The sequence below is a fragment of the Cetorhinus maximus genome, chromosome 9, assembly GCF_964194155.1.
Source record: "Cetorhinus maximus chromosome 9, sCetMax3.hap1.1, whole genome shotgun sequence".
NCBI lineage: Eukaryota > Metazoa > Chordata > Chondrichthyes > Lamniformes > Cetorhinidae > Cetorhinus > Cetorhinus maximus.
The window spans coordinates 132,873,629-132,890,134 of NC_135887.1; the positions used below are offsets into that span (position 1 = coordinate 132,873,629).

Below are 16,506 nucleotides of genomic sequence, written 5' to 3' on the forward strand. Positions count from 1 at the left end.
AATCTATATAAATTATTGAAAAAAACAAAAGGGAGGGGGAAGAAACGGGGTGGGGGTGGGGGTGGGGATGGGGGGAGGGAGTTTAAGATCTAAAGTTGTTGAATTCAATATTCAGCCCGGAAGGCTGTAAAGTGCCTAGTCAGAAGATGAGGTGCTGTTCCTCAAGTTTGCGTTGGGCTTCACTGGAACAATGCAGCAAGCCAAGGACAGACATGTGGGCAAGAGAGCACCCCACCCCCACTAGAGCTGTCTGTACCTTGAGTATCCTGCCATCCATTCTTAATTAGCACTTTTCTTAGATAATATCACCACCTTCAACACCTCTTTGATCCTTTTGTCTGTGACATCTTTTGATTATCTGCTCCTATCACTGCTTGCTTGTCCCTACAACCACCCCACCCTCAACTTCTCTCCCCCCACCTTAAACCAGCTTATATTTCACCCCTCTCCTAACTTTACTCAGTTCTGTTGAAGGGTCGTGTGGACTCAAAACGTCAACTCTTTTCTTCTCCGCCGATGCTGCCAGACCTGCTGAGTTTTTCCAGGTAATTCTGTTTTTGTTTTGGATTTCCAGCATCCGCAGTAGTTTTTTTTTGTTTTTATATTTATGGTGACTTAATCTGGCACAAAATCTGGACTCACCTGCCCTGGTTTGGGTGACAAGTAATGAATAACCTCCTTGGCCATGACGGGTTTGTGCCAACCCAGGGGTGGTGAGCTTTTGCCCCTGGGGCTTCTTGAGTCTTCCGAGTCGGTTGCCAGGTCCAGGGAGCCGGAGCTGGGGCCTGGGACTGGGCCCTCGGCGCGGTGAACTTGTCCAGGGGCCGAGGGGGAGGAGAGGTCTCTGCAGGCGAGAGGAGGCGGACTCCAGCAGCGGCAGGGGCCGGGGTTGATGGAGGGGGGAATCCCCCTGACCAACTGGCAGCTTCTCAGGCAACGGTTCACCGACCCCCAGCAGGTCATGATATTCAGTCTTTAGCCCGGGTTATGAGGGGAGGAGGAGGAGGAAAAATCCCTTGGACGACGGGCCCTGTCCTAACGGATCAGTGAGGGGGCGGGGGGAGGGGGAGAGCGGGAAACAAGCGGCCGGATGACAATCGAAAATCGGCGCAAACCCCCTTCCGCCCGAAATTCCGCCCGAACTTTCCGGCGGTAACTAAGGAAATCCGGCAACTTCCCAAAAAAAAAAGACCCCCGTCGACAACTCACCCTTTCCCTTGGCCGCCGCCGCCAACTTTACACCTCAAAAAAGGTGTTTAAAAAAAAAACCTAATGTCTTGTCCACCGCCATCATCATAAAATTTAAAACAAACCCCCTCAGACGCTGAATTATTTACTCAAAATGGTCGGCCTTAATATTTCCTTGAATGGCATGTTTTATAACCCACGATTGTTTTTTTCTTTTGGTTTCTTGCGAATGGAAAATGTTAAAATAGATGATTGGGAGGGGAGGAAACTTGTTGACAAATTTGTTTTGTGAATGAGGGTAAAAGATTTTTTTGGGGGAACCCAGAGTTGTTGTCAGCCGGACGGTAATCGAGGGGACACCACCACCCCCCTCCGACCCCCTTCGTCCGGGGCCGCGGCCGTGGCGACGCGCTGACGTCAGGCCACCCACCAATCCGGATTGGAGCGGGCGGCTCGCCTCCAGCCAATGGGGAGGCCGGCCGCCCCGGCGACGGTTGGGGTTTAAATTCTGTAGGCGCGCGCGAAGCTCCCGAATCACCCCACCCTCCACAACAGACCGTGGGAGCGGGCGGGCCGGCCCGGCCCGGTAAAGAGAGGAGTTGGTGAGTCGGGTTTCTGCTATTGTGGTAAAGACCTGATAATTTTGGTCTTTTTTTTGGTGTGTGTGATGTTAAAGAACAAACGTTAGGGGGGGGGGGGGGGGGGGGGGGTGTGGCGGCTTCCCCGTCCTCCTTAAAGAGACCTCGGTTATCACGTCTCATCCGAAAGCCGGCACTTCGGACAATGCAGTGCTCCTCCTGTACTGCACTGGAGTGTCAGCCTTGATTTTTATATATATATATATAGCCCTAGAGTGGGACTTGAACCTGGAACCTTGTGGGTAGGGTTGCCAACCCTCCAGGATTGGCCTGGAGTCCCTGAGATTTGAGTATCAATCTCCTGCAACCCTGCAGAGGGAGGGGGGGGGGGGGGGGGAGAGAATCATCTGGACATTACAAAGAAATTGTTAAAGTTTTAATTCCCTTTGAACACTTACTAGATATAAAGAAGTTTGAGAATTGAGGGGTGTGGGTGGGGGGATTGTTTGGCTGTCAGTCAAGCATCATCCATTCGCTTTCCAATTGGCATTGGAAGGCAGCATGTCACAAGGATGGGTGTGTTGGCCGGACCGTGGAGGCAAACCATGTATTGAGACCTCCAGGCGTACCTTTTAATCCCCCCTATAACTGTCATCTCAGCTTGTTACTGTTTTCATGAATTTACACCACATCTTATTTTGCTTCTATTATAAACTGACCAAAATTGTACAGACTACTTGTGGCCTAATTTAGGTCTTGGTTTTTGAATATTCTATACCTTGATGCAATTCACAGGGTCCTATTTACCTTTCTTGTGACCTTTTACGCTGCCAGACTTAGTGACCTGTGTTCAGGCACACCAAGGCCCCTCTGCTTCATTTTCAAACTTATTCAGTTCTTACTTTCAAATTGTAATGCTTTGGACTGCATCTGCCACCTGTCTACCCACCTCACTAACCCAACTACATTCCTCTGCAATTTTATACAATTTCCATCCTGTTCTCCCATACCTTCCAATATGGTGTCATCAGAAATTTTTTGTATTGCTCCCTCAATTTTTAAACCCAAATTACAGGCACAGTGAACCAAATAGCCGCCTCCTGTGCCATAAATTTTCTGTTTCTCTTCGCAAGTGTACCCAGCAGAGGCCTCACTGAACATTTCACCTTCCAGTCTGAAAATTCTTATTGACCCCACTGTGTACTTTCTGCTCTCCAACTATTTCAACACATGTTACCTCATTCCCATAATTGCATGTGCATTACCGTTGCTATATGGGTCTTGCAATTCATATCCAGTGCTTTATTTTTAAATCTCTCCTCAGCTGCATGTTGATTAATTGACCTATAATTTCCTGGCTGTTTGTAAAGGAATTACACCTTTGCCACCTTTCAATCCAATGCTACATTTTTCCCTTCTACAGAAATTCAAAAATGTGCAGTAATGCTTATTGTCTAAGTGTGTTGTATGCTAAAATAGACTTCATTTTCTAACACCGAATCATTTTGGTTGAATGAGGGACAGTTGTTGTTTGGTTTTCCTGACTTCTAAAAGTATTGCATTTTAAGAACTTGTAAGCGGTGGGGGTGGTTGAAAATAGTTTGTTTGGATCTTCCAGAACAAAAACTTAAATTTGTCTCAACCTACTTAATTGGAGCAATATTATTCCTAATTTAAATTGGTTATCCTAAGTGACTGTTTCCCACTCATCAAATTGAGCGTTTGTAAGTATTTTTTTACGTAGAAGTAATACTTTTATTTTTGTTGATGGTTCTCTTCCTTGTAAAACTTGTTAATCCATAAACTGGTGTCATTCAGTGCAACCTAGTGCAGTGCCTTTCTACAGAAGGAAACATTTTGAGCATGCCTTTTACATGTATCTTCAAATATATAATTGTTACCCAAATAGAACAGACAAATCTATTTATGATTATGTTGGTGGATCACCAACTTTTGTTGGGTCATCTTTCGTCTACTTGTCCTGCCATTGAAGCTCGACTTTGGGTAATTCTTGTTTCCTGTAATGCAATAATGAGACTTCATAAATCTACTTTTGTTTCTAATTCTTGCAGGAAAGAAGTGAATGAGTTACATTTGAAACGGACTCTTATCAAGAGGAACACTTGAGTGTGCCATAATGCCTTCCACTGAAAATGATATGTGTAATCATGTAAAGGTTTTTATCCGTGTCCGGCCTGAAAATTCAAGAGAGCAAAATGGAAGGCACCACAAAGTTGCACATGTAGTTGATAAGCACATGTTGGTTTTTGATCCCAAAGTGGAAGAAATTAATTATTCATATGGCTGTAAAGTTCAGCGCCGTGACTTAAACAAAAGAAAAAACAAGGATCTCCAATTTGTCTTTGACCGAGTTTTTGGTGATAACTGCTCACAGTCGGATATATTTGAAGAAACAAAATCAATACTAGAGAGTGTTTTTAATGGATATAACTGTACAGGTGAAGTATTAAATAATTCCTATTTCTTAAATTTATTTGAGATGTTTTTATAGAAATATGTGGAGCTAAGAAACAAGAGGCAGACAACACTGGTGGGAGTAGTTTATATGCTTCCAAACAGCATTTGTAGTGTTGGGAAGAATATAAACAAGGAATTAGATGCACATGTAGCAACGTCAATACCGTAATCATGAGGACTTTTAATCTTTATATACTGGGCAAACTAAATTTGCGGTAATAGTGTGGCGGATGAGCTCATGGAATGTATACAAGGTAGTTTTCTAGGTCAGTATGTCGAGAAACCAACTACAGAACAAGCTATTTAGTTCTGGTATTATGAAATCAGAAAGGGTTAATTAATAGCCTTAATAGCAAAGGGACCTCTCAGAAAGCGTTATCATAATATGGGATTTTAGGCTGAGTTTGAGAGTGATTATTATGCTTAAGGGTCTTAAATCTGATAAAAGCCAACTACATGGGTATGAGAGGCAAGTTGGCTAAGGTTAGATTAAAAGATATAAGCAACAGCAAAAATTTTAAATAATTAATTCATAAATTGCAACACATGTTCTTCCTTGAGGATTTAAAAGCTCCATGGGAAAAGTAGTCCTATCCTGGCTAACAAGAGAAGTTAAAGATAGGTGAAAGGAAGAGGCTTGTCATGTTGCCAAAAAAAAGTAAGCCTGAAGATTGGAAGGATTTTGGAATTCAGCAAAGGATAACCAAGAAGATAAAGTAAGAGAAAGGAACATAAAAGTAAACAAGCAAGAGGTTTGAAAACAGATGTAAAAAAGGGATGAGCACCTTGCAGGCAGAGAAAGGAGAAAATGGAAAATAAGAAATGGCAGAGATTTTAAACAAATATTTTGCATCTGTGTTCATGGTAGAAGATCCACAACATTCAGGAAATAGTGGAGGGTGTCTAAAAGTCCAGCAAGAATGAGGAGCTTAAAGAAATTTACTATTAATAAATAAATATAACTGCTGAAATTAATAGGACTAAAATTGACAGGTCACAAAGATAGTGGATACATTGGATTTGATCTCGAATCTGGGGAATTCTGGAAGAGCAGTTGAATCACATGGTACATACTATTAGCATATTGCATGGTTCCTATTTCTCCTTAATTAGCTGCAAAAAAGTCCATGATGTGCAAATTTCTTCCAATAAATATTTTGAGAGCCTTGGCTGAAGCTGAGGCTTGAGTTGCAATTGGCTGAAAATTACGCTTGGGTTAAACCATTTAAATTTTTCTATTTTTTTTTTGAATAGATTTCTTAGAGACAGTTTAATGTGGGAGGGGCAGCTGAAACCCATAATGCGCAGTTTGGGATGTCCTGCATTTTCTTTGTCTTGGATGACCACATGTGCAGGTGTTTATATGCCTGAAGCACCTCAATGGTTGAGGTTTGATCGAATGAAGCTATTTAAAATTATTACAGGTCTTGTTAGGGTAGATATGAAGAGAGACTATTTACTCTGCAGATGGATTCCATAACAAAGAAGGCAGAATGTGAGGGAGAGCTGGATGTCATCAGTGTGCATGTGAAAACTAATGCTTTCAGATAATGTTGTTGAGAGACAGCATATAGATAGGAGGGGACAGAGGATAGATCTTTGGAGGATGCCATAGGCAACAGTGCAGGAGCAGGAAGAGAAGCCATTGCACATTGCAAGTGATACTTTGGCAACAATTCGATACATAATAATGGAACCAGATGAGAGCAGTCTCGGCTGGATAACAGTGGAGAGGCATGAGGGGGAATGTTGTGGTGAACCTTGTCAAAGGCTGCAGACAGGTTGTGAAGGACGAGGGATGGTTTACCTTTGTCACGGTCACTTGGGATGTCATTCATGACTGACTGATTCAGTGCTGCAGCTGGGTGGAAACCTGATTGGAGGGATTCAAAGGTAGAGTTCTAGGAAAGATGGGCACAGAATTGGGAAGTGACAACATGTTCAAGGATAAACAAGGCTGGAGTTGGGGTGGTAGTTTGCAAGGATGGTGGGGTCAAGATTTGATTATTTGAGGAGCAGGATAATGGTGACAGGTTTAAAGAAGAGAGGGGCAATTCTCTGAAGAGAGAGAACCTTTAACAATATCAGCTAACATGAGCACCAGGAGGGGAATTTGATGGTCAGTAGTCTAATGGGAATAGGGTTAAGGAAGCAAAGCATGGGTCTCATGGACATAAGTCAGAGAAGGGCAGTAGGGAACTTCAGAAGAAGTTTAGCCTGGTGGATTTTTGGAAGGGAAGGATGCGGCGAAGGTAGATAATTGAATCGTCTCGATCTTATTAACAAAGAAATCCGTGAGCTTCTCTTACTAATGGGTAGAGGAGTCAGGAGAGCAGTTTAAAAGACTGTTTGCAATAGAGAATAGAATCTTGCCAAAAATGTGATTTAAAGTATGGCGTAGGCATATTCCCACAAGTCTGAAAAGTGGTGCAACAAAATTGAATGTTTGATGTTATTATAGGTCAAACAGATTGGCTTGTCGAAATTTGGAAAACTAAGAAGTAGAGTTGATTGAAACATAGATGTTTTCCAAACAGATTGAGCTAGGACGTACAAAATTGAGACATTACAATGCCCGCAGCGACAGAAGGTGCAAGTAGTGTCAAGCTCCCATTCTCACTAGGACAAAGGAATTTATAATTGGAAAACGTCAACACAAAAAGTGTGATGAAAATGTTGCAACAGGAATTGAGGCTCGGTGGAAGGAAGTGAGAAACCTTGCATAATATTTTTCTTATTTGGATATCTTGTTTTATGTCTAGCCACAGGAAATCCACCAGAAATATCAAAAAAAGACAGGAATTCCTCCTGCCTTGCCACACCCCTTAATCTCTTCTGTCTTAGTTCAAAAGTCAATAGATATATTTTTATCTTATTCCATAATACCGTAGGAGTATGGAGCAAAAAAAAGACTAACTTTCAACTTTTCACTTGTTTCTTTTATTTCTGTTGATTCAAAACATTTTTCCAAAAGTTTATTGATGACCGTTGAGGTGTGAAGGAGTTTGCATGAACTCTACACAAAATTGATTACTAAATTTTAATTTATTTGAAATCTAATCAATTATAATGAGACCTACTGTCACCTGATAAACATATAGTAACAATGTCCTCTTGCTTTACGTAGTCTTTGCATATGGTGCAACAGGATCTGGGAAAACGCACACCATGCTAGGATCACCTGGACAGCCTGGGGTGATGTATCGAACTATGAACGAATTATACAATCGAATAGAACAGGTGAAAGATGAGAAATGTTGTGATGTTGCAGTCTCGTATTTGGAGGTGAGATTTAATATTTTTTGAAGATTTTATTATCTGATATTGAATCTCGTGCAATACTGTATTAATTTATGCTTATACTTGCAACCTATGTCAACCTATGAGAAAACTTTTCACTGGTTTTGTAACACTATAACACTCACCATTTCCTATCATGTTATGAAAAGCTGTAGAGCTTAAAAAAATCTGCAGCCAAAATTGATGTTAATGGGTGATGCAAGCATGAAACTGAATTACCCTTGTGGTTGCTTGTGCTAAGTATGGAATATGTTCTGTGAGGAGATTCCCTTTGAGTTCAATGGAGCATGGGCACATTTTTCTTTAATAGCATGTGGTATTTTTCTAAAAGATGAAAAAACGGCATCTACAGTTCAAAAAAACTTATTCTTAGATCTATTATCATTAATATGCATCCATCATTTTTTTCATTTATGGGATGTGGATGTTGCTGGCCAGGCCAGCATTTATTGCCCATCCCTAATTGCCCTTGAGAAGGTGATGGTGAGCTGCCGCCTTGAACAGGTGAAAGATGAGAAATGTTGTGAACTGTTGAAGTCCCTGTGGTGTAGGTGCACCCATAGTGCTGAGAGGGAGGGGGGTTTCAGGATTTTGCTGCAGTGACAGTGAAAGAACAATGATATATTTCCAAGCCAGGATGGCGAGTGACTTGGAGGGGAACTTCAGGTGGTGGTGTTCCCATCTATCTGCTGTCCTTGTCCTTCTAGATGGTGGCAGTCGTGGGTTTGGAAGCTGCTGCCTAATGAGGCTTGGTGAGTTTCTGCAGTGCATCTTGTAGATGGTACACACTGCTGCTACTGTGCATCGGTGGTGGAGAGAGTGAATGTTTGTGGAAGGGATACCAATCAAGTGGGCTGCTTTGTCCAGGGTGGTGTCCAGCTTCTTTAGTGTTTTTGCTCATGATGATCAGAGAAGTCACTGTTTTAAAAGTAAGATTATTGTATAATGTAATAAGCAATATGGCATTTAATTTCATTGTTATTGCGACATGACACAAACACTCATCCCCTGTCTGACAGGATTCTTAATCAATTAATTCAACTTCCTTGAATCCTGCGAATTGCCATAGGGCTGCTGTTTATCAGTGTTCTGATTATTTAAGTTCCTTATTTGCGGATGATGGCTGCCAGTACCATGGCACTGTGATGTTTGAAGTGATAGATTATAGCAATGTCGCTGGTCCCCTGGTTGGATTTACAGGACGACAGCAACGATGATTCATAACCCTTGCCCAATGATTTGTCCTCCAGCAGTGTTAAATCCACTGGAGTTCTTCACTCCCCTACTAACCAGAGTTTTCTAATCTTTTCTCATCAAACAGCCTCCTCCCAATGGTGGCAACAGGACTAGCCAGAATAACTGCTGCAGCCCCTTCAATCAAAGGATCACTCTCCCATCCTTGCAGCTTCTCCAATCATCGACCCTGTCTCTGGAGGAGCAGCATGTGTAGGGGAGAGGAAATCTGATTGGAGGAGCTGGAGCAGTTAGCATGGGAGAGACCAAATCCATAATTGGAAAAGAGCTCCTGGCAGATTCTGTGTTCATTTTTACAGGTGGTGACTTTTCTCATGATTTTTTTCTTTTTTAGGTGTGGGGGGTGGGGTGCCTTCAAGGATGAATTTGTCCACCACCCTTGTGTATTTTGAACCCTGTACCTGACCCTTCCCCTCAGCCTACCATCTAGTTTGTGGCTCCTGCCACTTCGTCACCCAGCCTCTCGTTGCTGGCTCTCTGGCTTCTGACTTACCTTCTGCACGTCACAGCTGCTCTTCCTGCCTCTTGCCACTCCTTGCCAGAGACCTTGCTCACAGCAAGAGTTCAGAAGAGGAAGGGAGCGAGAGGTTAAGCAAGAAGGGTCTGCAGCAACTGGGAGGCTGAGTGGCAGATGCCCCAAATTGGAGGGTTGACGAGAGAAGAGTCTGCCATGACCAGAGGATCAGGGAGTGGGACTACTCCCAATAAATCCTGTCTTGAGTGCTCACTATCCTGACAGCTGCTGCAATGCATTCACCCTTCACGGGTCTCCACAGGGGACTAGAAGCTCAGAAACGAGGACCACTTTCTGTGCATTTGACTAAAGACAGAAGGACGATGGGTGTACAAGCAGAACCACAAGAAACATCATGGTGCAGATTCAGTCTGTGTCTTTTGGACTCCACTTTAACTAAAACTACTTTCCTTGAGCACCGTGGACCCACTGCGATGAAGAGTCACAGATGAACGTAATTGTCCTCTTGGCCACTATCCAGCAATAAAAGACAGCCACAAAAACCTTCTCATTAACAACTTTATCCAACATGTCCAGTTGTACAGACAGAAATGAACTATTAACCTTTATACATTCCCTTGGTGCCTATCAGGCAAGAGCCATTGCCTGTCCAAGTAGCATTAGCATGACTGCTGATCCATCCACACATGGCCTTACAGGATGTCTTTGTGTAGCTCTGGATCTTGAGGGCCTATTTCAGCCTGCACTATTTCAGCTGGGGCACCAGCAGTTTGGCCTGACTGGCTGAGAAGCATCATCAAGGGTACTAAGTGGCAGTAGAGGGACCATGAATGCTGTCACCCTAAGAGAGGACAGTAGGTTCATGCACCACAGTGCCACTTCCATCAACCCTAGTGATCTGTTGGAGGAAAGATTACTGGAATGTTGCAAGGGCCTGCATGGCAGCAATCATGGATCATTGCATCCATCTGAGCTTCCACTGCAGCACTTAGATGTTGGGTGTCTTTTGCCTGTTCTGCTGTAGAAGCTGAAACGGTGACCATCAGATACTCCATCATGGTTGAGGCTGTTAGTGCTGCCACCACAATGGAAAGGATGGGCCCCAAGCTCTTATGATATCCTGTGCCAATATGGAACCATACTCTTCCATGTACCTTAACCGTGACAGGAGGCTGGCTGGAGCCCCTGCCAATGCACTAACCCTTTGTGTGCATCATCATCAATATTCCCCTGTATGCCACTCCATTGAAGTCACCATCTGAGTTCCCTATAGTAGAACACCCTCCCGTGACCTCGCCATCTGGGATGCTGGCATATGAACTGTCTTCTGCCTATCTTGGCTGCAGCTCACTCACGCCCGGTGATAAGCCACATTTAGTCCCCGGTTCTATCCCAGCCCCTAAACTAGGTACAGTGCCAGAATATGAACTGGTGGCTGAGTGTCAAGTCAGCTGTAAATGACGATGTTTCCTTATTGTTGTCTCTTTTCTCCTGCCTGTTCTGTGACTGACCAGGTAGCAATTCTTGGATATCTGAAAGTGCAAAATCACAAAGGGAGGGTTGAATTGAGGAGGGAAACAGAGCTTCCTGGTCACACCATCTGCACCTTGCACATCATGCCAGGTAGCAGGAGAGGTAATTGAGAAGGTGCTTAAAGCATTAACTATCATTTCGCCTCAATGTTCTTAGCGACAACAGATGATACAATCTCAGTCACTGCTAGCTCCATGATGTGGAGCTCCATGGCCTCCAATAGGCTCGATGGATGAAGGTGTACCTGCCCCCTCCCGTTAGGATCTATCGTGTTCTGCAAGAGAAGGGGAAGTATGTCAGTGATGGTATTGCAATGTGTTTGGTAGATGTTTTTCATACTTAAATAGCTAGAGGTTTGTGGAGCCTGCGAGAGGTGGGTTTGAGGCTGACATAATTGGAGCGCATATGAGAGTGAGGTGAAGTATGTGAATATTATTGGAGTCTTGCGTGCTAGGGTGAGTAATAAGTAGTATGGGAGGTTGGTGGTTTGTATGTCAGATGTCATGTGAAGATATACTCATTGGCATTGAACACCCCTGTGAGGTCTTTAAACTTCCCGCACTGCTGCCAGATCCTCTGTCCTACTTCAGGCATTGACCTCGCATGCCATCTGCTCTTAATTCCCTTTGGAAGGCATTCCTCAAGTGTCTCCTGGCCCCCAATGGGGGGAAAAAAGGCCTCTCTCCATCTTCTATCTCCATGATTAACACCTCTAGTGCTGTATCTATAAAACCGGGAACACACTTTCTGGCATTCCCCTTGTTTAGAAATGCAGCAAAGTATTTAGCAGCAGTCTGCTGTAATTCAGTGCAGCCTCTCTTTAAGAGCAACAGAGCCCCCAGCTCTTAAAGACAACCTGGAACAAATGCTAGCCTCAATCATTGATAGGCCCCCTTGGGTAAATGAGCAGGCAGCATGATGTTTGCGTGCTGCCTGACGATGTAAACGGTCATGGGCAGGTCGCGAATTACAACCTCCACCCAAAAACAGGAGCAGATGAATTTTTAGCCCACCTCCCATGAATGAATTTTTAAAAAGTTAAGTAAGCAGCTCAGTTTAATTACTTGGTGAAGCAACTGCAGGATTGACTCAATCAGTTTAATTGCCCTTCAGAGTATAATTCAGGACAGATGATGAATTGGCTGGCTTTAGGTTTTAAGTGTGATTGCCAAGTCTTATTTTCCCATAATAGGATGAAATGGTTGCTTTGAGATTATGGTTGGAGCAGGAAGTTGTTTTGTCCATTCCAAAAAAGTTGACTTTTCTGTTGGAAGAAATTTGCAAATGAGCCAAAAAGCTGCAAGAAATTGGCCTATAATAAAGTTCCACTACATCAGATGCAGTTTGATGGTCAAGAAATGTCTTGTACACATTTTGTTAGTAAGAAATAATCAGTACAATGTTTTAGTGTTATCTGAGCATGCAGATTTTTTTTGGATCTAAGAAGCACAGTGGGCTCAAGTAAGTTAGCTTCCCCCTCCCCCACCCCAGGTCAGATACAGGGATTGGTTCTGTTTGTGTGCAGACACTGAAGTGTCCTATGAAGTTCATCAATGGCTGAGTAAATATACCCAGTGAGCAATGGCCTATAGCTAAGAGAGCCAGGTTCAATACTTGGTCTGTACTGAGTTAGCTGGTTCTGGCTTGGGTCTTTTGAGGACGTAACAGAAGGTTGATAAGGGAAAACCTGTTGATGCAGTGTATATCGATTTTCAAAAGGCATTTGATACAGTGCCACACAACAGACTTTGAGTAAAACTTTGGGTCTTTGAATAAAAGGGAAAGTAAGCACTGGGATAAGAAATTGGCTGAGTGACAGGAAGTGGTGATAAATGGTTGTTTTTCAGATTGGAGGAAAGTTTGCAGTGGAGTTCCCCAGGGGTCAGTGTTGGGACCCTTCCTCTTCCTGATTATATATTAATGACCCAGACTGTGGTGTGCAGGGCATGATTTCAAAATTTGCAGATGATACGAAGATTGAAAATGTTGTCAACTGTGATGAGAATAGTCTTGAACTTCAAAAGGACATAGACATGTTGGTGGATTGGGCAGACAGTGGCAGATGAAGATCAATGCAGAGAAGTGTGAGGTGATCTGTTTTGGCAGGAAGAATGGTGAGACAATATAAAATAAAGGGAGAGACTCTAAAAGAGGTGCAGGAACAGGGGAACCTCGGTCTATAAGTCGTGAAGATGGCAGGGCATGTTGAGAGTGCAGTTAATAAAGCATATAGTATCTTAGGCTTTATTAATAGGGGCATTGAGTACAAGAGTAAGGAGGTCATGTTGAACTTGCATAAGACACTAGTTAGGCCTCATTTGGAGTACTGGGTGCCATACTTGAAGGATGTGAAGGCATTAGAGAGGGTACAGAGGAGATTCACAAGAATGATTCCAGGGATAAAGAACTGTAAGCTATGAGGATAGATTGGAGAGATTGAGATTCATTTCCTTAGGGAAAAGAATGCTGGAAGGAGACTTGATAGAGGTGTTCAAGATCCTGAGGGGTATGGACAGGGTGAATAGTGAGAAACTGTTCCCACTCAAAAGAACATCAAGAGCTAAAGGGCACAGATTCAAAATAATTGGTAGAAGGAGTAAATGTAATGTGTGGGGAAAAAAATTTTCACCGAGGGTGGTTGGAGCCTGGAACAAACTTTCTGAAATGGTGGTGGAGGCAGGTTCGGTCAAGGTATTCAGAAGGGAATTGAACTGCTGCCTGAAAAGAAATAATGTGCAAGGTTACGGTGATAAGACAGGGAAGTGGGACCTCGATGGAATGCTGTTTCAGAGAGCCACTGCAGACTTGATGGACCGAATGGCCGCCTCCTGCTTTAGTGTATATTGGCTAGCTGCTGCTATGCTCCATCTGACTAGGGACAAGCTACCTGCTGGAGTGCAGCTTATTTATTGAATGGATGGTAAACTAATCTTGGTACTCAAATCAAAAGCCAAGCCCATCTTGACCTCAGTTATTGAGCTCCAACAATACATTGATGATGCGCCCTTGGTAAGTGCTGTGTCAGAAACAGATCTCCAGAGAATCAATTGATATAATTACTGAGGCATACAAGAAGATGGAACTGGCACTCAACATTCAGAAGACCAAAGTCCTCCATCAGCAACCTCCAACTGCACATGCCCAGCCCCATTGATTTAGGATTCATGACAAGTGCCTGGAAAATGTGGGCCACTTCCGGTACCTTGGAAGCGATCTTTCACAGAAGGCTAACATTGACATCCAGCATCGCTTGAAATCTGCTGGTGCAGCCTTTGGTCACCTAAGGAAGAGTGTTTGGAGATTGTAAAATCAAAACTGAAACCAAGCTCGTAGTCTACTTTGTGGTTGTAATCCCTATCTTACTGTATGGGACTGGAACATAGACAACTACAGGAGGTACCTCAAGTCATTGGAGTCACACCGTTAACACTGACTGTGGAAGATCTTAAAAAATAAAGTGGGAGGACAAATGCCCCAACAACATCAGTGTCCCTTCATAAGCCGGCATCACAATCATTGAGGCTATGATTATCCACCATCAGCTTCACTGGGTTGGTCAGATTGTTGGTTGTGGGATATTAGGCTCCCAAAGTATGTCATCTTCTCCCAGTTCAGTCAGGGCAGTTACACCAGAACACAGAGGAAGGGCTTCAGGAGTGTGCTGAAAAACCAGCATGGGATCAAACCAGAGTCTGTGGGAAGGATCCCAGCATCTTGAGACCCAACGACGACATTGAAGAGGGAAAACGAGAGTGGCGAAAAGAACATGCTGTGACCAGAGTTAATAACACACGACCAGACATCCCAAATGACGACAAATGTCCTATGTGCCATAAAGTCTGCAGATCCTAAATTGGCTTCAATTTCAGACTCATGCAAGCAAGGAATGATTGTCTTCTGAGGTGTAGCCAATAATAATTTACTTTGCCTCATTCGGCAAATTTACATTACGAGTTTACATTTATGATCATTCTCACTCCTGATCATTGTGCCTTAACTTTTGCAGATGCATGCAAACAAACTTCGAATGAAGACTGGATTGAACTCTCCACTTAGCAATGGAAGTGGGGAATAAAGGAAATTGGCATGGGAGGGTTGGGGAATGCTGGACACATCCTCTTTACATAGCACAGAAATGTGAAATGGAGCTTCTATCTTAATTCTAAAACTTGATTTTTTTTTCGAGGTGTACAATGAGGAGGTCCGAGACCTATTGACGAATTCCAGATCGCTGGCAGTGCGAGAGGACGCTCAAAGTGGAGTTATTGTCCAGGGGTTAACACTACATAAGGTACTATTTTTAAAGAAAACTATCATTTAATTAAGCCATATTGAGAATTTCTTTTCCCCTGACCTAGTTTTGGAATGAACATTCTAAATGTGGTGCAGAAGACCTCCTTTGTCAAGTGGAGCATTGAATCTGATAAAGCAGCCTAGATAGAATTATAGAAGGAGGCCATTCAGCCTGCTGGCTTTCTGCAAGAGCAACATAGCAAGTCCCACTCCCTGGCCCTGCAAATTGTCCTTCTTCAATTGCTTATCCAATTCCTTTTGAAAGTCATGATTGAAACTGCTTCCACCATCCCCTCAGACAATGCATTTCAGATGTTAACCATTTGCTTATTAACATTTTCCTAATCTCACCATTTTATTCTTTTGCCATTCATCTTAAATTGGTGCTCTGAGATCCATTTCTCTGTCTAATCTGTCTAGATCTCCGGTGATTTTGAGCACCTGTCAAATCTTCTCTCAGTTTCTTTCTTACAGACAAAAAAAAACTGATTTATGCAAATATGAGACACTGATTATGATGATCCACTAATTAATTAGATTCCAGAACCATGCCTGTAATAGGAACGTAGGATTTAGGATCAGGAGTAGGCCATTCAGCCCTTCGTGCCTGCTCTAGCATTTCATAAGATTATGGCCAATCTGGTTGTGAGCTGCCCCCCATAACCCTTGACTCCCTTGTTGATCTAAAATCTATCTAATTCAGCCTTGAATAAATTTGATGACCCAGTCTCCATTGCTTTTTGGGAAGAGTTCCATGGACGCTTAATAACCCATTGAGATAAAAAGGCTTCTCATCTCCATCTTAACGGGGGAGACCTCTTATTCTTAAACTGTGTCCCCTAGTTCTGGTGTCGCCCACAAGAGGAAACCTTCTCCAAATACCTACCCTATTAAGCCCCCTCAGGATCTTATGTTTCAATACATTTCGTTCTTCTAACCTCAAATAGGTATAGGCCCAATCTGTTCAACTTTTCTTCACAAGTGAGCCCTTCATCCCAGGAATGCACTTCCCTCAATTTAGTCTACTGCACTCGTTGCTCCCAATGCGATTTTCTCTACATTGGAGAGACTAAACGCAGACTGGGTGACTGCTTTGCAGAACACCTTTGGTCTGTCTGCAAGCATTACCCAGACCTCCCTGTCACTGGCCATTTCAACACTCCACCCTGTTCTCATGCCCACATGTCCGTCCTTGGCCTGCTGCATTGTTTCAGTGAAGCTCAACGCAAACTGGAGGAACAGCACCTCATCTTCCGACTAGGCACTTTACAGCCTTCCGGACTGAATATTGAGTTCAACAATTTTAGATCATGAACTCTCTCCTCCATCCCCACCCACCCCCTTTCCGATTCTCCCCACCCACCCACCTTTTTTTCCAAAAATTTATATGGATTTTTCTTTTCCCAC

General features: G+C 43.3%; 2 protein-coding genes across 2 annotated transcripts in view; one reads left to right on the plus strand and one right to left on the minus strand.

Annotated features, from left to right (window-relative positions):
• mettl15 (methyltransferase 15, mitochondrial 12S rRNA N4-cytidine) overlaps window positions 1-1,052 on the minus strand; it is a 145,235-nt gene extending 144,183 nt beyond the window's left edge. Inside the window, exon 1 of the mRNA XM_078549543.1 lies at window positions 643-1,052. Within this exon, the coding sequence (XP_078405669.1) occupies window positions 643-963 (321 nt within the window). The 5' untranslated portion in view covers window positions 964-1,052. The remainder of the gene's footprint in view (window positions 1-642) is intronic.
• A 527-nt stretch (window positions 1,053-1,579) lies between these two features.
• Window positions 1,580-16,506, plus strand: part of kif18a (kinesin family member 18A) — a 106,719-nt gene continuing 91,792 nt past the window's right edge. Inside the window, exons 1-4 of the mRNA XM_078549544.1 lie at window positions 1,580-1,790; window positions 3,839-4,225; window positions 7,372-7,529; window positions 14,993-15,097. Coding sequence (XP_078405670.1) covers window positions 3,904-4,225; window positions 7,372-7,529; window positions 14,993-15,097 — 585 coding nt within the window. The 5' untranslated portion in view covers window positions 1,580-1,790; window positions 3,839-3,903. The remainder of the gene's footprint in view (window positions 1,791-3,838; window positions 4,226-7,371; window positions 7,530-14,992; window positions 15,098-16,506) is intronic.